Raw genomic sequence first — 22,133 nt, 5'->3', positions numbered from 1 at the left:
CTGAGAGAGAGAGAGAGAGAGAGAGAGAGAGAGAGAGGAGAGAGAGAGAGAGAGAGAGAGAGAGAGAGAGAGAGGGAGAGAGAGAGAGAGAGAGAGAGAGAGCAGTGAGAGAGAGAGAGAGAGAGAGAGAGAGAGAGAGAGAGAGAGAGAGAGAGAGAGAGAGAGAGAGAGAGAGAGAGAGAGAGAGCAGTGAAAGGGCTCTTTCTCTTGGTAATAACTTCCAGACGGTCTGCTTGCTGCAGGAGATGAACTACAGAAGTCATTACAGTTCAACCCTCCTGTCCTGTACGACTCTGTACGCTCTCACACACACATGGAAAATATCACTCAGTCTGTTCAGTATACACCCACTAATAGAATCCTATAGTTTAGTTCAAACTCTGAGAGTGTGCATGAGGGTCCATTTGGTTCCATTTGCAATGTTGCACTCTCTCTGAGTCACGTGTGGATAAACTGGCACTGAGGATTTTACTGTTTTACAAGCGCCAGTTGTTTATAATTGAACTCTGAGTGTACAGATGTAACCAAATGTGACCAGATTTGACTGAGAGACTGCCATCGCGCAAATTACAGCTTTTCACCAGAGGAGAAAAACTTTTTTTTGTTTTTGTTTTTTTTAAATGAGTTAATAGCACAGGCAGACTCTTCACATACTAGAGCATGTCTGAAATAAGTGTCAGAGCTGAAATCGACATGTAAATATGAAATAAATGCTTAAACGTGTAGCTAGGTGTAATGTTAGAGACCACAGAAGTGAACCTTTCAAGCTTGTTTTCTCAACTCGCTGTTTTCTGCTAGACATTACTCTATAAGCCATATCTCCAAAACTGGTGGGTCAAACTGAACAACCAATATGTCAATTTGAAGCTATGATTCCCTGCTTTCATATGACATGAAAAAACAAAAATTCAAAAATATCCAATGGCAGTCCCTCAGTCAAATTTAGTCACATAATGGCCCCAGCACCCACAGAGAGCTTGCGATGTTCAGTGTGCCTCGCGCAGTGTGCGAGCACGAGACTTGATTTGTAAAATAAGACTAAAAAATAAAAAGATTTTATTGGTCGGTTTTTATGTACCTTTTAGTGCTTTTGTTTCCTACAACTGGCTTTGTTAGTTTACGTGTCTGTTCGTACCAAAAAATGAGCATGGTTGCTATGGTCACCCAGTTCACACGGGTGTGATTTCATTACGTCAGACATTACGTCAGACCACAGCTGATCAGTCTATATAAGACCTTACACCACTCAGTTCACACGGGTGTGATTTTTTTGTTTTCTTTGGTTATGTCTTTGTCTCCTGCCTCCCTATCCCAAAAGGAATAGGGCCAGGGCAAAATACAAAGGTGTTTTGTTTTTTGTCTGCCATTTGTTTTGTTACTCCCCATGTCCCCCTTTCCCCAAAAAGGACCACATGCGGAAACAAGCCTTGCTTTCTCTTCTGTCTGTATCCTTTTGAATCAATTGTCAATAAAGTTTTCAATCAATCAATTTGTCATCTGAAGAATAATTGCACAGCGGGATAAACTGCGTGTGCTTTTCCAGTAGCATTTGAGTGAGTTGACCCAGTGAAACACTACACCACACGTCTGCGCAGTACGCACCATGCATGCACACAATCCCATTAACCCATTTTGGGCGGGAACCCCTTCTGGTGTTTTAACTATTGAAAAATAGCAGATCTACAAGCTCATAGCGCGGCACCGAGTGCCGCGCTATGAACTTGTAGGTCTGCTATTTTTGAAAAATCGTGAAAATGTGCCTCAAATCTTTGAATATTGTTACAGACTTACAGAGTGAACATTTTAACTCAAATCTTGAGTTTCAGATTGGCGGGTCGGCAGCATATTACATAATACATTTTGGTTGTTCTTGACATGAAATATTGAGAACCACCGATGCAGAAACATAAGGTTTTTCAGAAAACTGTCAGGATTTTGAAGACATTTTTTTTAAATTCGACATCAGGCCTAAATGGGTTAATTATAACGATGACATGTATCCCCGGGCGGTCTGAGGTGTGAAGACTTGCCCGTCTTGGGGGGAGAGGGGGAGCGGTCAAATCTAATCTAAAATAAATTGTAAAACAAGCTCATTTGAATGGAATATCTAGGAAAAGTCAGGGAAGCTGAGCCTTCTGAGAGCCCTCTATGCCCTCAGTACCCACATACCTGACTAAGTACCTCGAAAACATGAGCGATCCACACCACAGCAACGATTCTAGAGGAAGCGAGAACAACGATCTGGTACCACCCACTTTCAAAATAAACATGGGGTAAATTCTCCTTCTACAGCACTGCCACCCCAGATGTGGAATATACCCTGACCCCCTGCACTCAAAAAATGCAAATCACTGGCGTCCTTTAAAACAGGCCTGACAATCCACCTTTCAGCAGGCCAAAAGAGGAAACGATCGCTCCTCCCTTAGTCAAGTGACTTTGTACCTGGTATGTGAAGTGCACCACCCTGCATACCTAAGACTGAGCAGATCGTTAAAGACACTCGCCGCACCATGCCATGCACAATCTGTTCACGCTAGGGCATTAAGCAACTAGTCGTTTACTAGTCGACTAGTAAATCCACTAGTCGATCTTGCTGGTACTAGTTGACTAGTTGATAAGAAGAAAAAAAAAGTTTTTAAATGCACAAATATTTATTAAAAAAAAAAAAAAAATGTTTTTCTTTTTTTACATAATAGGTGGTTAAACAACTAGTCGACTAGTAAACTAGGCAACTAGTCAACTAGTAAAAATGACTAGAAGTGAATGCCCTAGTTCACGCTGCTAATAACATCAGGCAGGCCATACATATTGCAGCATCAAAATGCCAAACAAAGATACTAAGGCAGAGGTTTTCAACCAGTGGTCCTTGAGGGGGTTCCAGGTGGTCCCCAGGCTAAATGATGGAGAGTTGGTAACCAAATGGACCCACTATAGAACTCTTGAGAGCGTAAAATGAAACCAAATGGACCCGAACGGGTCCATTTGGTTTCATTTTACGCTCTCAAGAGTTCAATTATTATTAAACATCTGCATTACTCCATTTACAAGAAGTCTACACAATCATAGAATGCAGAAGAATTGTTATTTTGATCAACGTTTGCCAAAACCATGGAATTGTGGAGAGAATCGTACTCAACGACAACAAAATATTGTTTAGTTTTGGGACTGAGTGAGAGGCAAAATGGTGGTCCGTGGCTCAAATGCTGAATAAATAATGGATCTTGACCGTGAAAAGGGTTGAAAACCACTGTACTAAGGGACAGTTGTGAGGTTGTATATCTGCTATTTTTCAATAGCTAAAGTATAACATATACGTATGCTTAAAACACCAAAAGGGGTTCCCGTCCTGAATGGGTTCAATGAAATCAAACTGAGACGACTATTTGCTTTGCTTCCATTTCCTTAAGTCCAACAAGGTAAAACAAGTGTGACAGATTGTCGTGTTTTCTTTCCAGCGGTGCCTACTGTATTACAGAGACATGCTTACGATGTTATGACAACACTGTCCGTGTGTGAGAGTTACTGGTCTCCATCTGGAGCTCAGGGACGTCCAGAGAGTGTTTAGAGGTAGGGGCTGAAATCCCGTAAGAGGGCACTTTTGGACCAAAATAGCAAATCTAATCCGGTGTGCACGTGACAACGTGCACACCGGATTTTAGCCCATTTAGGCCTGACTTCGAAATTTTAAAAAAAATCTTCTAAATCCTCCAGTTTTCTGAAATAAATATTTTCACAATTTTTCAAAAATAGCAGACCTACAAGCTTGTGCGCGCCACTCGGTGGCGCGCTATGAGCTTGTAGATCTGCTATTTTTCAATAGCTAAATTATAACGTATAATGTTTAAAACACCAAAAGGGGTTCCCGCCCAAAATGGGTTAATTGGCTTATGTTTATCACAATGGTCAAAAATGGCACATACCTTGGTGTCAACCAGGTGGCACTGAATGAGTTAAAGTGCTGTACTCGTGTACAATTTTGAGGTGTTCAAAATTTCAGTACTTTTACTTCTACATTTCAGATCTAAATATTGTACTTTTACTCCACTACATTTATTTGAACATTTAGTTACTAGTTACTTTGTAGACTTAGATTATTATACCAAATGAACCACTTCAGCCCTATATATATACATTTCGGGCCATTTGAAAATAGCAGATCTACAAGCGTTGCGGCACATTGTGAGCTTGTAGATCTGCTACTTTCAAAAGATTTGTACACATTTGAAAACTTGAAACGAGACATTCATTCATACTTTTGGTACTTTAAGTACATTTTGATGCCAATTACTTTTGTACTTTTTACTCAAGTACATTTTGAAATCCGGACTTTTACTGAACTGTAACAGAGTATAGTTCTATATTGCAGTACTATTGATAGTTTTACTTACGTAAAGCATTTGCATACTTTTTTTCCACCACTGCTGGAGAGCAGCGTCCAGGTGCCAGAAACACTCCGAGGTGTTTATATAAATGTGACACAAATACCTGTTTCACACCAGGACACTCAATCGTAATGTTTTCATCCATCATTTCCAGAGGGGCCAGTCCAAGGGGCCAGTGAGGCGCTCCAACATTGAAGCGCTGGGCCCTAGTGGTATCAGGAAGGACTGCAGGCGGACCTGTGGATTCATGACGAGGAAACCCTGTGCAGCTGGGCTTTAACACGTAGGACCATCACTCCCTACGTCACCCCGGACCTCAAATTTGAGGTCCGGAGGAGGTACTTCCGGCAGTCTTCCGGGTGCTTCAAAACGCCACTGAGCAACTTCATCGAAATGAATAGCTTGGGGGCGGGGCTAGTGCTCCAGTTCGGTCTCTATCCTTTATATACTCTATGGGCCAGTCTAATGGGTGTGTAAATGGTGCATATATATATAGCGCCTTTATCCAAGGCGCTTTACATAGATTGTGCATTACATTCACCCATTCACACACCGATGGCAGAGGAAACCATCCAAGGCACCAACCTGCACATCGGGAGCAATTAGGGGTTCAGAGTCTTGCTCAAGGAAACTTCGACACCAAAATGTGGCGTTCCAAAAATGTGGAACGCCCTACCAACAGTCATTAAGACATGCGAATCCCTTGACTCCTTCAAAACCGATCTCAAAGGGCACCTACGGCTGCAATTCGAAACTGGCCCCCGTAAAATCTGAATCCCCCCCCCCGCCCACCCCTTTTCCCCCTCACTGTATATGTTTCTTTTCCCTTTTCACCTCCCTTATGATGAATTCCTGTTCTGTTCTTTGACTATATATAGAAGTGTCTATTTGTACGTCTCTAAATGTTTTGATGAATTGAACAAGGTGGACCCTCTTGTAAACAAGTGTAATGCTTAATTGGGTCGTCCACTCACAGTTAACAGTCTTTGTATTGAGTTTGTGCTTGAAATGTACTGTAATTCTGCAAACTGTTAATAAATATTTCAATCAATCAATCAAAACCAACTCTGGGGAGCCCCGGTTCGAACTGGGAACCTTGCTGTTCCCACCCGGTACACTCTACCCCTGAGCCACCGCCGCCCATACAATGTGCACATTATAGAACAGGATTTCCAGTGAAGCCAGTCTAATGGGTGTGTTGCCAGCATACTGGAGGTGCCGAGTTCAGTTTCAAATTGTTCAAAAAACCTTTGTCTTTTTTGTGTCAATAATGTAGGAAATACTACTTATTTCCTACCTACTTCACGATACGAAAATATATATAAGAAAAAAAACACCAGTCAACAATCTTGTTCCTTGCTTTCCGTGGTGTCACACGTTACCTCTTGAAACCCCGAACCTTAAGAAACCTCCATACAACCACATCAGCAGTTTCAGCACACAGGCTGACGTCAGCGTCTCGACACACCTGCCGACGCTGTAGGAACAGTTCATTGTTTATGAACGATGTGTAGTAGCGTTGTTGCTAGCAGACGGTATCAGTGTCTATTACAGTGTGTAGTGTAACATTGTGTATAGTAGTGTTAGTGTCAACATGTGAATCATGCTCTACACTACGCCCCAAATCATCTGTTGTACTGTTCCCCCTCCCACACGTTATTTCATTCATCCTCTCTGTCTCAAAGTCTCTCTCTCTCTCTCTCTCTCCTACACATTATTTCATTCATCTTTTCCATTCTTTTCGTTTATTTTTCGCACGCACTCCTCTTCCTCTGGTAATTAATGTCTCATTCATTGATTAATTAATTTGTCACTGTCTTCCGTTAACTCCACCCTTCATCTCTCTCTCTCTCTCTCTCTCTCTCCTCAGTGTTACATCCCTCCGTTCTCTCCTCTACTACATTCCTCTATTCCTCCGTCGCTCAATTATTTATCTCTCTCCTCCATTCTTCCAAATCATCATCATCTGCTATCAATGTCTGTCTGCCAAAACAATCAAAACAAATGTATATATACAATTAAATGGGAACGGAATGAAATGTGTAATCAGAACCGTGTTGCAACTCTTTCTCAGGTATAGACAGCGGTTAACCCATTTTGAACTGAGATCGGATTCTAAAAAATTCTTCTACATCCTGACAGTTTTCTGAAAAAGCTATGTTTCTGTCAGTGGTTCTTCGATTTTTCAAAAATAGCAGACCTACAAGCTCGTAGCGCGCCACTCGGTGGCGCGCTATGAGCTTGTAGATCTGCTATTTTTCAATAGCTAAAGCATAACATGATGCTAACACCAAAAGGGGTTCCCGCCCAAAATGGGTTAACTACACTTTCATATTCTACTCATATTACACTCAACATATTATCCTGAAATTACGTGATCTAAAAAACAATCCAAGCCCCTAATACTATAAAACAAAATATTCCTTCCTCTGCTTTCTGTTCTCAGACCGAAACTTCCATGACCTTGAAGCCGGCCTGCGAGAGTGCAGACGAGCCAACGAGCCCGATTCCCCCGCCTGCTGAAAATGGCGACCAGAGACTCAAACGGACGGACACTTCTCCACCGAAGCTAAAGGAGGCTCCTTGCCATGAGGCCTGTATACACGCCCTGGAATGGTCCTTGAACAAAAGCAATGGCCCAAGTCAACAGGAGGAGGTCCATCAACTCTCCTTCAACCAGCCCTCCTGGGGGGGGGCTACTCGCCACGGAATGCCTGCCTATGGGTCAACCTCAACAACAGACTTCGCTCTGGAGACCCGAACTCTATCTGCGTAATGATCGGAGTGTCTCTTCTGCCACTGATCTATCTCATGTGAATGCGGAAAACCACAGGCTGTTGAACACATGGAATGAAGCAAAAATAAAAATATCAAGACTGAAATTTTTTTAGGACGACCAGCTGAAGAAAAATCACAGATTTGAGGAATTAAGATTGCCTTTATGACATTTCTGAGACCATTCATGTTTCTGGAAGTTGCCTCTAAACTTGGGTTCTATTGCTAGTTTGATCGCTACAAATACTCTTTGATCTTAAAATAACTAATGACTGAAAATAGCTACAAGCTCACAAATAGCTACAAGCTCACAAATAGCTACACGCTCGCAAATAGCTACAAGCTCACAACACGTGTTGTGAGCTTGTAGATCTGCTATTTTCGGCGCGCAGCATGCTTCCACATTTGGCTTCTATGGAATCCAAATGACTGAAATCAGTCGTGGCGACTGAGAACTTCAATCCATGTGAACCAAGCCCCCAGTAAGGCTATCCAACGTTGAAGCTGCCACTACCTACTGGCGAAAAGTGGAACTGCAGCACGTTCATGGAGGTGGACGGACGTTCAGTGACGTCATGTGCGTAACGTGCGTCATCCCAGGACCTCAAGTTTGAGGTCCGGGCTTAACTTCCGCTCGTTCGAGCCATTGAGTTATAATTGTACTTCCGGCAGTCTTCCGGGTGCTTCAAAACGCCACTGAGCAACTTCTATTGAAATGAATAGCGGAGGGGGGCGAGGCTAACGCTCCGGTTCGGTCTCTATCCTTTCATTTCTCTATGATGTGAGCAGTAGGATATACTGTATTTGGTAGTCAAAGTTAAATCCACCATTGCCCACTTTATTTTGTATTTTTGTATTGGTAGGCTATCTGTCTTGAGACACAGGAAGAGATAGATAGATAGATGGATAGATGGATAGATGGATAGATATAGATATACTTTTCCTAATAAAATTTAAAAAAAACAGGAGCGGGATGGGAGCGGGAGTAATTTCGAGTGGGAGCGGGATGGGATCAGGAGTCATTCTACAGGAGTGGGACAGGATGGGATTTTGTTTTTTACTCTGGCCCAGGATTGGGACAGGACAGGATTTTTTCTGCAGGAGTGAGATGGGACAGGAGTGAAAATCCACTCCTGTGTCAGTCTCTAGTGAGCACATCACGGATGAATGCCCAACCTTCAAATCACCACCAGCGAGCGGCCTCATTGAACAACTGGATGACGATAGCACTTCTTGGCTGATGTACACGAACAAACCAACGAAAGGTTCCCAGACAGTGTTTTTACAGCGGCGTTTACATAGTCATGGAAAAAAATAAACATATTCTGTGGGTCTTGAAAGATTAGTAAAAACACTCCAAAACACTGGCAGGGGCTAGATAGGCTGTGTAGGAAACTCTGACAGTCAATGGGCTAACTGTCAAACATCATCGTGTGTGTGTGTGTGTGTGTGTGTGTGTGTGTGTGTGTGTGTGTGTGTGTGTGTGTGTGTGTGTGTGTGTGTGTGTGTGTGTGTGTGTGTGTGTGTGTGTGTGTGTGTGTGTGTGCGTGTTTAAGCTGTCAAACATCGCTTTCACACTCAAATAGACACAGCATATTTCAAATAAACTGTGAAACAGCAGAGCATGTGATGTGTGTTTCTAATTGCGTGTGTGTGTGTGTGTGTGTGTGTGTGTGTGTGTGTGTGTGTGTGTGTGTGTGTGTGTGTGTGTGTGTGTGTGTGTGTGTGTGTGTGTGTGTGTGTGTGTGTGTGTGTGTGTGTGTGTTTGCATGTGTGTGCGTGTGTGCGTTCCCGACCTGGGTGTCAGAGAACACATCCTGGATGCTGTTGATTGGTCCAACAGGAACACCTGACCCTTCAAACCTCCTTAGCCAATCAGATGTATTCTCCTCCAAAAACCTGAGGCAGAGGCATAGCGAGAGTGAGAGAGAGAGATTAGTGAATATATATATATATATATATATATATATATATATATATATATATATATAGGCTATATATATTTCCAACATGGATTATATATACACGCCTAGAAATACCTCAAAGCCATACATTTGACACCGTACGACAACTGTTTTGACCGTGAGGGGGCGTGGCTTTCACTAGTATTGCATGTACGGAATTGCCAATCCATGCTATTTCACCGTGTGTGGGTGCGATCGTGTTTGGCATTATTTACGATTCTGTGCTATTGGGTTACAACTAACTAAGTACTGGAAATTGGAAATACTCAAGTAAAGTACAAATACCATAAACTTGAGTACAGTACTTAAGTTAATGCACCTTCTAATGAGAGCGCAAAATCTCTCTTGGAAGAGCCACCCATCGACTAATCTAATATACAGCAACCTTCCCATGTTTCTTAACTAGTCCGATCCAGAAGAACACAGTTTGCCGGCCACTGCTAAAGAGCTGATCATGAGGTTATATCTTCCCTTCTTCTCTGGAATCCTGCCTCAAAGCAGACCAGAGGTAGAAACCTGTCGTTCCCTGATGGGAACGACACTAGGGACACTTGCATCAGTAAGCAGGAACTGGGGATGGCAATGAAGGACCGGGAGGTCTGGCGTGGCATTGTGTCCACAATCCATGATCTTGACAGCGGTCGAAAAATGATGACTGACTCATTGAAAGGCCAGTCCCTAAAAAGGGCTGGGCTGGGCCGGGCTGGTCCGTATTACCACTCGGAACAAACAAAATTGTCAACTCTAACAAATGGTTATTTCGACTATGAACGGTTAAGTCAGAACCTTCCATAACCTCAACATTTCCAGAACCTCCTGTGAAGTTATGAGATGGTTTTTATTTTCAAGCTTTACATTCATTACCACCACAATCAGCCCCGCATGGTCGGATGTTGACGTGGAAAGCCAACATCTTAACCACTATAGCCTAAAAGGGGAATTCCTCCCTTGGCCAGTGGAGATATTATTAGGCTTTTGGTCATCAGGCGGAGGCTCTGAGCCACTGATTCCTACTATTTGCATTGCTCAATCAATTGCTTGTTGTTCGCCGCTGCTGTAATAAATAGATAATTGACACTGGGTGAAAAAATGGGTGCAAAAAAAACTCCATAGACATGGCTGCCACATGATGTCACGTTTAGTGTCCTAAACAAACATTAAAAGTCCATAGACTTGGCAGCCATTCAATTTGTGTTAAAAGTGCTCTAAACAAACATTAAGGGCAGTATTATGCGTGTCTTAAGTACCAGGTCTTATTACTTAACTTAAGACCTGGAGGCGTGGTCAATGCCATTTGGCCACTCAGAATAGCCAAATGGCATTGACCACGCCTCCAGGTCTTAAGTTAAGTCATAAGACCTGGTACTTAAGACACGCATAATACTGCCCTTAGAGTTCATAGACTTGGCTGCCATGTGACGTAATTTCAAAATCCAGGGGCTGGAGTATCTAGCACCTCTCAACAGATCACACTGTGAGAAGTGAGGTGTGGCTGCCCTCTGTGGCTGCCCTCTGTGGCTGCCCTCTGTGGCTTCCCTCTGTGGCTGCCCTCTGTGGCTGCCCTCTGTGGCTGCCCTCTGTGGCTGCCCTCTGTGGCTGCCACATGATGTCAGACGGACGGGTGGAGGGACAGACAGACAAGCTTTAAAGATGAATTTGTGTGTGCAGTACTTTGCAGACAGGGTGGTGTGTAGTAGATGTGTGTACCTTGTAGACAGGGTGTCTGTTAGCTGGGTGGTGTGTAGTAGATGTGTGTACCTTGTAGACAGGGTGTCTATGAGCTGTGTGGTGTGTAGTAGATGTGTGTACCTTGTAGACAGGGTGTCTATGAGCTGTGTGGTGTGTAGTAGATGTGTGTACCTTGTAGACAGGGTGTCTATGAGCTGTGTGGTGTGTAGTAGATGTGTGTACCTTGTAGACAGGGTGTCTGTTAGCTGGGTGGTGTGTAGTAGATGTGTGTACCTTGTAGACAGGGTGTCTGTTAGCTGTGTGGTGTGTAGTAGATGTGTGTACCTTGTAGACAGGGTGTCTATGAGCTGTGTGCGATGTTGAACTCTCAGCTGGTTCGTTGTGTATTCGGGGTCATGTGCAAGTTCACCGAGTCCCACAACCTGAAACAATAACCGATAACAACGTTATAATCATCATCATCAACATAATCTTCATAATCGTCATCATAAGCCAGGGGTTCAATTATTTATTTTTTGAGGGGCGCTATAGCCACTCCCATATTCAGCTATTAGTGTAGATTTCCGTCTTACACAAACATTAAATTCCCATTGACAATGAATGGAGAAATTACGCCATATAGTGTCTGAGCAATTGGATTAGTGTCTATTTTTGTCCTACACAAAGATTACATTCTCATTGACAATGAATGGAGAATTTTACGTCATAGTGTCGGAGCAAATAGGCTGAGAAAGGCACTGAGAAAGCCAGGTTCTTTTTCTTTGTCTAATATGTTGTTCCTACTGATGCGTGCGCGCGTGTCCGTGCGTGTGCGTGTCCGTGCGCCCGTGCGTGCGTGAGTGTCCGTGCACCAGTGTGTGTGTGGGTGTGAGCGTGTGTGTGTGCACACGTACCTGACACACTTTGACAAACTGCTTGTCGTTTCCTGCAGCCACAACAATGTAACCATCTCTGGTTTTAAAACCCTGAGAGAGAGAGAGAGAGAGAGAGAGAGAGAGAGAGAGAGAGAGAGAGAGAGAGAGTTTCTCAATGAAACACCAATACATCAATTTACTTGGAATGTAAGCTAAAAACCACATGTGACGAGAACAATAAGCATTATGACACACACACACGCACGCACGCAGGCACGCACGCAGGCACGCACGCATGTACACACACGCACACACGCGCACACGCACACACACATGCACACACACAAGCTGGTTTACTAACCCCAGTCACACAGAGTTGCATGGCTTTGATCCTCACTAACAGGCCCTGGGGCTTGTGGGTAGAGTAGTCCCCAGAGCCACAAGGAAAGTTAACAACCCCCAAAACCCCTGAATTGTGTGTGTGTGTGTGTGTGTGTGTGTGTGTGTGTGTGTGTGTGTGTGTGTGTGTGTGTGTGTGTGTGCGTGCGTGCGTGTACTTATATTACTGTACTTGTGAGGGCCAAATGTCCCCTCACAAGTATAGCGGAATGTTAGAAATGGACATCATGACAATAAATATAAACAAGCTGAATTAGACATTCAGATGGACTTTTGGGTTAGTGTTCAAAATACGAACATGAATTGTAAAAACAAAATGCATTCATAAAATAACCTTCCTAAAATGTCGATGCCCTCACAAGTATAGTAACACAAACGTCCGTCCGTCCGTCCGTCCGTGTGTGTGTGCGTGCGTGCGTCCGTGCGTGTGTGCGTGCGTGCGTGTGTGTGTGCATGCACGCCTGGGATCTGGGTTCAATCCCAGTGTGAACGGGAAACAACCTCACTGGTTCTCAGACAACAGGGACAACGTCGTGTCATGGACAAAAAAGGACAGGGTCACAAACCGCTGTCCCCTCCACGACACCGCGTCTATCTGTCAACGCAACGGGCCCCTGAGGGCCACCCATGGGCCCCTGAGCAAAACCATGAGACCCCAAAGACCAGCAGCAAGACAATACAGAATGTCTTCCTGTGTGTGCAAACGGCACGCAGCTTTGAACTCCTTGCCTGCGGTAGTAAAACTAGAGACGGACGGTGACATGTTCTATACAGAGGACTCATTGAAATCAAATCAGCTGTGCTCAACGTGTATAGTTTCTGACTGGTTATCTGAGAGATTATGTTTACTTTGTTTTGTAGGTTAATGTAATTGGTACTGTAAATGTGTTGTAAAATATTATTAGTATATATATATATCTATATATTCCTTTTCTGTACTTGATTGCTTACTTTTTAAACTAAAGTGTTACTGTATTTTTTAGTACAGGTGGTGAAAATTAGCACTTGTGCTAACATACTGTAAGCAATGCATCTACTACAGAAGGAGGAGAGGACACTGGAGCAGCACAGTCATTTTGAGCCTTTTATTAGACATTATCAAAAAATGTTTTTTTTACATTTTGGAAAAAATAGCCAATTTTAATGTTTAGGTGTCCACTCTTCCTGCACCCTTTTGCAATGTGAAATACCACCAAATCTGTAATCCTTTTCCATTTTGATTCTGTCTTGTCATATGGGCCATGTGAAAAATAATCATGCAACATCTCTCTTTTCAACTTGTGACAGCTCGCTGATGCTTTTATTGTGAAGGCAAACGTTTCTGAACGTCTCATCCTCCATATTTCTGTGTGCTGAAATGAGTGTGAGCAGTATGGGTTAGTGCCCCAGCCTGTGTCCTCCGTGAGGAGGAAGCCCAAAAAACCCTCGGTGAGGCCTTTAGGAGGGCCATTATAATCCACCACTCCTGAATGAAGTGCCTGGTGCTGGGAGTCTGGTGCAACGCACAGGTCCTGGGCCTGGTGAGAGCCGGAGTGGACCTGGTGAGACGTAGGAGGGGCCCGGACAGGAGTCACCCCACAGAGCCTAGTCTTTCCACGTGCCAGAATCTGGTTCTCCCAGTCCGAGAGGCAGAGTAGTTCCGGAGCAATGGATTGTGTGGCCTTGGTCTTGCCCTAATGGGACTGATCGAGGGTAGCTACTGGGACGTAAGTCGGGACTTGATCACCCCGGCTGGGTCACCTGAGTGAGGGGTATGATGTTCGAGAGACCCAAAACCCCAATGACCTTGGGATACATCACTGAGGATACGTCCCAGGTGCATCCATGTGATGTTTTTTTGTTATTTTTTAATAATTGCTTTTTAAAATAAATCAAATCAAATCAAAAACGCATGAACAAACATACGTACAAACAAACGAATGAACAAACGTTTCTTTATCCCCGCAAGAATGCTGCAGCGAGGGATTATGATGTTTCGGCCCCTGTGAGTCTGCCTGTCCGTCTGAATCTCTGGCCAATCACTCCCAGTATGACAAGGATGAACTTGTCATCTTCAACACACTTTTTGCTACTGTCCAAAACTCACCGACCGGTGCCTATCTCTGGAGATCGAGATGTATCAGTCAGGTGTAGCATATGCTCCATTCCAATTGGCTATGACTATCTGGGCAATGCATGTTACAATGTTACATACAGTAACACAGTTATGTACTTTTGCCCAATTTTGAATGGTCACATATCTGTATGGATGAGTAAGTGTCTAGCCATGCGTGGTCACATCCCTAGGGGACATGAGGCCATCTCGGGGGAGGTTGAAGAGCGGGCGCGTGCATCGTTTGAAGATGTCTGTGCGAGTATTCTGGATGGTTTGAAGATGTCTTTGAGCGAGCGTGCGGCCCAGACACAGTTTAGGGATGGGGGAGTCGCAGTAGTGGAGTCTGGAGATGACTAATGCCTCATCTATGCTCTGCCGTGCGGCGGTGTCGCGCGGCGAACACGCACAGCCGATCTACAAGCCCCCGGCGCGCTGCGTCCGCGATGCATGGGCGGGCTTGGAGATTGTGGCGCGCGCCACACCGCCGAGCGCCGAAGCACACGTGCAGCTTGAGGCTTGGATAAGACGCTGGGAACGGTTCCAACATGAAACAATTATGCTCCATTCAGTCTAACGGTTTAATTGGTCTGATAAGGACATGGGACGTTAACTGATTACTCTGCGGTGTGTGCGTGTGTGTGTGTGCATGTGTGTGTGTGTGTGTGTGTGTGTGCACGCATGTGTATGTGTGTGTGCGTGTGTGTGTGGGTGTGCGCGCGCGCGTGTGTATGTGTGTGTGTGCGTGCATGTGCGCGATGGGAACAGTTCCTCAGGGAAGGATTCACCACAGACAAACTCCTTAAAACATCTCCTCTTGTCTCATTTCCTCTCCTCCCCTGTAATCCCCTTGTCTCGTCTCGTGCACTTCCCCACGTTCGCTTTTCTCGTATCTCCTTTCCTCTTTCCTATTTATCGATTGAATGCTTTATTAAGTACAGTCAAGGGCTATGCTAAAAGGATAACACAACATTACCCAGGGGGCTCGTTTCCATTGTGGTCCTCAGTAATCAATTCATCAGTAAATGCGTAGAATGCATACAATGCAATACAATATAGGGCCGAAGTCCTGACGTCACTTTCTCGTCCCCTGGTTCACTAATAACATGATGTCATCTTCAAATCGTCTCATATAAGAATTGTGGTACAAAAATAAACAAACTGTCGCTGCGATGTTGACGGGGAGGTGTCTCTGTATCGTTTACGAGTCAGTCACTTATTGAGTGGTGCAACCACTCCCTTACGGAGCTATGTGTGTGGGTGGGTGGCTGGGTAGCGTCTGAGCACGAAAACAGCATGGTTGTTTTTCACCACCTGTGCGCAACCTAACACACACACAAACACACGCACATATTAACTGTATATATGATGATTTTGGGTGTCCCAGTACAGTACAGTGACAGTACAGTACAGTACAGTAGAGGGTACAGTAGAGGGACCCCCACACGGTAACTCTGTCATTTCTCAACCATTTCGGACGCGGGGCGGCTCGCCGGAACCGGGCCGGCACCCTGGGTGCGATCCTGTGGGTCTGGAACTTCCCCCCCCCACACACAGACACAGAGTTGCACCACTCACTTCACACAGGTGTGATTTATTTGATAGTCTGTTTCTAGCGAAAATGTAACTAATTCAGCAGCAGTAACAATAGCATTTTCTCAGTCAGTTGATTCTTTATATCCATATGAGTGAAACCGCCAGGATGGTTTGTTTATTTTTCAAACACGGTTCTTATATGAGGCGATCTAAGATCCCCCTGCCAATGGGGATTACAATGCAAATAAAAAGTACATGAACCCGTGGACTTAGCACCCTCTATCGATATTGACGTCAGACTAAAGGGCCCTAAAGGGGCGAGGTCGCGTGCACGCATCCGCCTTGGTGAGGGGTCTTGAGTCTCTCTCTCTCTCTCACCTGGTAGGGTAGTCTCTCTCTCTCTCTCTCTCTCTCTCACCTGGTAGGGTAGTCTCTCTCTCTCTCTCTCTCTCTCTCTCACCTGGTAGGGTAGTCTCTCTCTCTCTCTCTCTCTCTCTCTCTCACCTGGTAGGGTAGTCTCTCTCTCTCTCTCTCTCTCTCTCTCACCTGGTAGGGTAGTCTCTCTCTCTCTCTCTCTCACCTGGTAGGGTAGTCTCTCTCTCTCTCTCACCTGGTAGGGTAGTCTCTCTCTCTCTCACCTGGTAGGGTAGTCTCTCTCTCTCTCTCACCTGGTAGGGTAGTCTCTCTCTCTCTCTCACCTGGTAGGGTAGTCTCTCTCTCTCTCTCACCTGGTAGGGTAGTCTCTCTCTCTCTCTCTCACCTGGTAGGGTACGATGCTTTGGTGAGCCGTTCCCCAGCGCCTGGCCTCCTTCCCTGCATTCAGGTAGTTGGCTGCGATGTGGGTGAGACAGGCTACCTGAGACACGTAGACAGACAGACAGACAGACAGACAGACAGACAGACAGACAGACAGACAGACAGACAGACAGACAGACATTGCAATTGTTTTAATGATACATAAAAGGGGTAATGCTTACAGTAGAATGTGGTGGGATGGATCTGATCCCAGACGTGGTCAGTGCACACGCAGTTTGAGTCGATACAACTCACACATGGCGTGGGCAACATAATACAGCCAGAGGACCAGAACCGGCTTGTGGACCATCTCAACCTGGCCTGTGACGTCCTTGACCCACTTTGACCTGAGATCAGATTCTAAAAATGTCTTCCACATCCTTGCAGTTTTCTGAAAAAGCTATGTTTCTATGTCAGTCGTTCTTCGATTTAAAAAAAATAGCAGACCTACAAGCTCGTAGCGCGCCACTCGGTGGCGCGCTACGAGCTTGTAGATCTGCTATTTTTCAATAGCTAAAGCATAACATAATGCTAACACCAAAAGGGGTTCCCGCCCAAAATGGGTTAAGGAAAACAAAATTACCCCCCCCCCCCCCCACCATATTATGTTAACCTTATCCTTTAGCCTGATGAAGGCCTACAAGGTCAAGATGTTGCCCTTGAAATACATACATTTGTTTGGGAGCTATAGCTCAGTTGGGAAATATTCCAGTTCAATGACATTGTATTCATTGCCAGATGACAACAAGTTGCCTCAGGACACTTTACATGTATACAGCAGAGAACTGACAACAAAAAACTCCCCCTTTCAAGGAAAGGAGAGGAGTAACTCAAGTTGTTCAAATAATAATAGTTGATAAAATGTACAATATCTGCCTCTGAAACCCAGTGGAGTAGAACTATAAATAATTGAAAATGATCGTATTCAAGTAATGCACCTAGACTTAACCCATTCTGGCCGCGGGAACCCCTTTTGGTGTTTTAACTAAGCATTATGTTATACTTTAGCTATTGAAAAATAGCAGATCTACAAGCTCGTAGCGCGCCACCGAGTGGCGCGCTACGAGCTTGTAGGTCTGCTATTTTTGAAAAATCGTAAAAATGCGGCACAAATCTTTGAATATATATAGAGGGTATGCGCGTGACATCATCATCAAACCAGGAAGTTATGCAGGAATGCCTACTGAGTGGCAAAGAACTACTTTCTGGCCTTGACAGCCCATACATCCACACAGAAAAGTCATATCTGATTGCATTAAACAACATTAAACGATGTTAAACTCACTTTGCCTGTTGCTTTGCCACTCGATGTGCCATTCACTTTAAGCATGTGCATACTCTCTATTCTTTCAGAGCGAACGTTCTTTCTATTTCGACGTCGGGTCTAAATGGGTTAAATAAATGCAGTATATATGTACTTCCTACCACTGCTTACATCATGAACATATGCTTGACATTTATTACTAAAGTCCTGAGTTGAAGTTTGTTTCCACATCATTCCATTTAGTCCATTTGAAAAAGCTAATTTTAATTTACATCTTCACATATTTATAAAACGTGCCGGGTATAGACATTCATAACTCCATATATTCATGAAGTTCATATTTCTCCTCCTGTGCGGACAGTGTGTCCTCGACCGAGCATAAAACACACCGTAACAGAAACAGCTGTCAAACATATCAAATGCACCCTGGGTGTTTCACATACCTCACAGATAGTCCCGCACAGCCAGACTACTATATTACACAATGCCCCAAAGCTATATAGAGTCTGGAACTACACCTCCTGAATGTTATATAGAGTCTGGAACTACACCTCCTGAATGTTATATAGAGTCTGGAACTACACCTCCTGAATGTTATATAGAGTCTGGAACTACACCTCCTGAATGTTATATAGAGTCTGGAACTACACCTCCTGAATGTTATATAGCCTGGAACTACACCTCCTGAATGTTATATAGAGTCCACCTCCTTAATGTTATATAGAGTCTGGAACTACACCTCCTGAATGTTATATAGAGTCTGGAACTACACCTCCTTAATGTTATATAGAGTCTGGAACTACACCTCCTGAATGTTATATAGAGTCTGGAACTACACCTCCTGAATGTTATATAGAGTCTGGAACTACACCTCCTGAATGTTATATAGAGTCTGGAACTACACCTCCTGAATGTTATATAGAGTCTGGAACTACACCTCCTGAATGTTATATAGAGTCTGGAACTACACCTCCTGAATGTTATATAGAGTCTGGAACTACACCTCCTGAATGTTATATAGAGTCTGGAACTACACCTCCTGAATGATATATAGAGTCTGGAACTACACCTCCTGAATGTTATATAGAGTCTGGAACTACACCTCCTGAATGTTATATAGAGTCCACCTCCTTAATGTTATATAGAGTCTGGAACTACACCTCCTGAATGTTATATAGAGTCTGGAACTACACCTCCTGAATGTTATATAGAGTCTGGAACTACACCTCCTGAATGTTATATAGAGTCTGGAACTACACCTCCTGAATGTTATATAGAGTCTGGAACTACACCTCCTGAATGTTATATAGAGTCTGGAACTACACCTCCTGAATGCTATATAGAGTCTGGAACTACACCTCTCAAAGCACTTTTTACTACTTTCCATTGGTTCAATATTTTCGAAACAACACACAGATGTAAAGGGTGTTCAAATTCAATAGCACTGTTTTATGCCAAAAACCTCAAACATGGAGTTATGAGGTTTCCTCCCGACAGCAACGATATCCCATTTAGGCCTGACGTCGAAGTTTAAAAAAAAAATCTTCTAAATCCTGACAGTTTTCTGAAATACCTATGATTCTATATCAGTGGTTCTCAATATTTCATGTCAAGGACCACACAAATGATATGTAATTGGCCACCCGCACCCCCATTTGAAAATATGTTGTTCCAGTGACCCCCCCAGAAGCAAAGATTTGAGTTAAAAACGTTTGAAAGAATATATACAGTATAGAGGGCATGCATAAAGTGAATGGCAAAACGAGTGGAAAAGTGAGTGGCAAAGTGAGTTTAACATTGTTTAACGTCATTTAATGCATATTGGACTTTTCTGTTTGGATGTATATGGGCTGTCGAGGCCAGAAAGTCGTTTTTTGCCACTCAGTAGGTGTTCCCGCATAACTTCCGGGTTTGATGATGACGTCACACGCATACCCTCTATTCAAAGATTTGCACCACATTTTCACGATTATTCAAAAATAGCAGATCTACAAGCTCGTAGATCTGCTATATTTTAATAGCTAAGGTATAACATAATGCTTGAAACACCAAAAGGGGTTCCCGTCCAAAATGGGTTAAAGAGAGTGGAACTACACCTCCTGTTATATAGAGTCTGGATTCTGTGGATGTAACTTTGCTGCACCTTGACTATTTATGTCCTTGTATGCAATTCCCTTTGTGTGGACATAAATAAATTGTTAAAGAGTGTGTGTGTGTGTGTGTGTGCGTGCGTGCGTGCGTGCGTGCGTGCGTGCGTGCGTGCGTGCGTGCGTGCGTGCGTGCGTGCGTATAAGCATCTATTATACAATTGAAAAGGTGTGCCCAAAACGCTGTTCCCAACCCAGGAACAAAAGCCACCAGCTACTACGTCACTCCAAGAGTGTCTGACACACTGCAACACACACTGCAATAACCCACTAAACACACTAACACGTCACATACTTACCCTCCGCGTCGATCCACGGCTATCTCCTCATGTCGCGCAGCACGCCCACACTGAACACCATCCGCGTAAAAATTGTCAACGCACTGCCACTAAAGCCGGCTCCCGTCCAGACTCACAAACAACATCAATATCAATAATAAACACAAACACGCCACAAGCACCGACACCCCCGCCTAATTTGTTGCCACGTCTATGAAAACAAGCACAGAAACAATGCCATTCAACACGCTACTTACACACACTACCACTCGCTTACAATACGCGGACCTGGCAACACTACATCCCCTCTCCCATTTGCTCAAAGCCAACCACGTGACCCACGAGAGCTTTTATGTTTCTGCAACACCGGAAGTTACACACTACACACACACACATTAGAAGAACAACGCGAACACAACACTACACACACACACACACACACACGGGCCACTGTTGCCAGGTCTATCAAAACAGCCCCAGAAACAAGCAAACAGACCCAGAAACAAAGCCTTTCACCACGCTACTTACACACACTACAACTCGCTTACAATTCACGACCCTGGCAACATTGTTCCCCGTCTTCCACAACACACACAGTCCCACACAGACACACACACACTGATTCGGACTTGGATGGACAGCGGCGCGATTACATAAATACACCGTCTAATTCATGCAAACACGACAATTGCACCACCAGTTTCATTAATGTAAACGCGACAATTGCGCGACCCGTTTAATTCATGGAAACATGACAACTGCGACGCACCGAGGCGCATGGATTCTGTGTGTGTGTGCGCGCGGGGTGACTCTGAATTGGAGTGTTTATGTCAGTCAGCGATGTGATCCGTTGTTATTCAGCCAGGAAAACAATCTAAACATTATATACTAACGTCAGCATCGGGCAGATTAACACACACAAGCGTTATTAGTTGAGTTTTCTTATTGAAGTGCCTCTGAATTGTAACGGTGTGTTTATGTCAGTCAGCGATGCGATCCGTACCAGCACCATATGCACGGACTGGAGAGAGGCGAAGTGTTTCTCTCCCTTCGGCTCATGTAGCCCTCATTGTAACTACAAATATTGTTCCCAAACAAACAATGTGGGGTCACTGCAATCCGCAATCCAAAATAATGTAGCCCTACTATAATGCAGTCAAGGTCCCCCAAAAAATATACTACAGTATGTTCTGCTCCATTCTCTACAGCTTTTGGTTTCCAAAAACAGTAATTTATTGTAAGCAAACAAAAACAGTAAACAGCAGTTTCATGTCTGCTTATTTTCATTTACATTAATTTCCTTTGATGTGAAAATACAACAAATAATAATAATACCCATCCGTTACTACATGTCAAGGGCACAATACTGGAGTGGAGTCTGTCAAATCCCGCTATTTCCTTCTTCCCATTGCGCTGCCCACGGAACTAGGATTCGCCGCCCGAAGGGCGGCGAAATTCTAGTGTATTACATTCCTCTAGTTACACAAATGCACACTCCTGAAGACTCACAACCCTGAACCATCACAAAACAACATGAACATTCAATACTGCTCTACCTAACATCTGGATGAGAACATTTATATCAAAAGGTTTAATAAACACACACACACACACACACACACACACACACACACACACACACACACACACACACACACACACACACACACACACACACACACACACACACACACACACACACACACACCTGCTGTGGTTATATTTGTTATCGTTGAGTTGACATGACAATCTTTGGACTGGATCACATTATATGCACTGCCAGAGGCAGGATTCTGTACACACGCACGCACACACACGCACACAGGCGCACACACACGCACACAGGCGCACACACACACGCGCGGGCGTGCGTCGCGCTGCAACGTGTTGTAACTTGTAGATCGGCTATTTTCAGCAAGCGTAAAATCAGCCATGACGAGGGCACCAAGGCCCCCAAA

General features: G+C 44.2%; 1 protein-coding gene across 6 annotated transcripts in view; it reads right to left on the bottom strand.

Annotated features, from left to right (window-relative positions):
* The window catches only part of sugct (succinyl-CoA:glutarate-CoA transferase), a 556,340-nt gene that overhangs the window by 514,374 nt on the left and 19,833 nt on the right, over positions 1-22,133 (bottom strand). For 4 of the 6 annotated variants that reach the window (XR_013788563.1, XM_079490317.1, XM_079490320.1 and 1 more), the window contains 4 exons: positions 16,452-16,547; positions 11,704-11,775; positions 11,135-11,232; positions 8,954-9,056 (listed from right to left, as the gene is read on the bottom strand). Coding sequence is in view for 5 of the 6 variants with exons in the window: in XM_079490317.1 (XP_079346443.1) it covers positions 8,954-9,056; positions 11,135-11,232; positions 11,704-11,775; positions 16,452-16,547 (369 nt within the window). In the remaining variant the exon portion in view is untranslated. The remainder of the gene's footprint in view (positions 1-8,953; positions 9,057-11,134; positions 11,233-11,703; positions 11,776-16,451; positions 16,548-22,133) is intronic. The other 2 variants (XM_079490321.1, XM_079490318.1) reach the window with 2 other exon arrangements.

The sequence above is a fragment of the Electrona antarctica genome, assembly GCF_951216825.1.
Source record: "Electrona antarctica genome assembly, chromosome: 20".
NCBI classification, from domain to species: domain Eukaryota; kingdom Metazoa; phylum Chordata; class Actinopteri; order Myctophiformes; family Myctophidae; genus Electrona; species Electrona antarctica.
The sequence above is the reverse complement of the archived record's forward strand: the minus strand, read 5'-3'. Positions and strand labels throughout refer to the sequence as shown.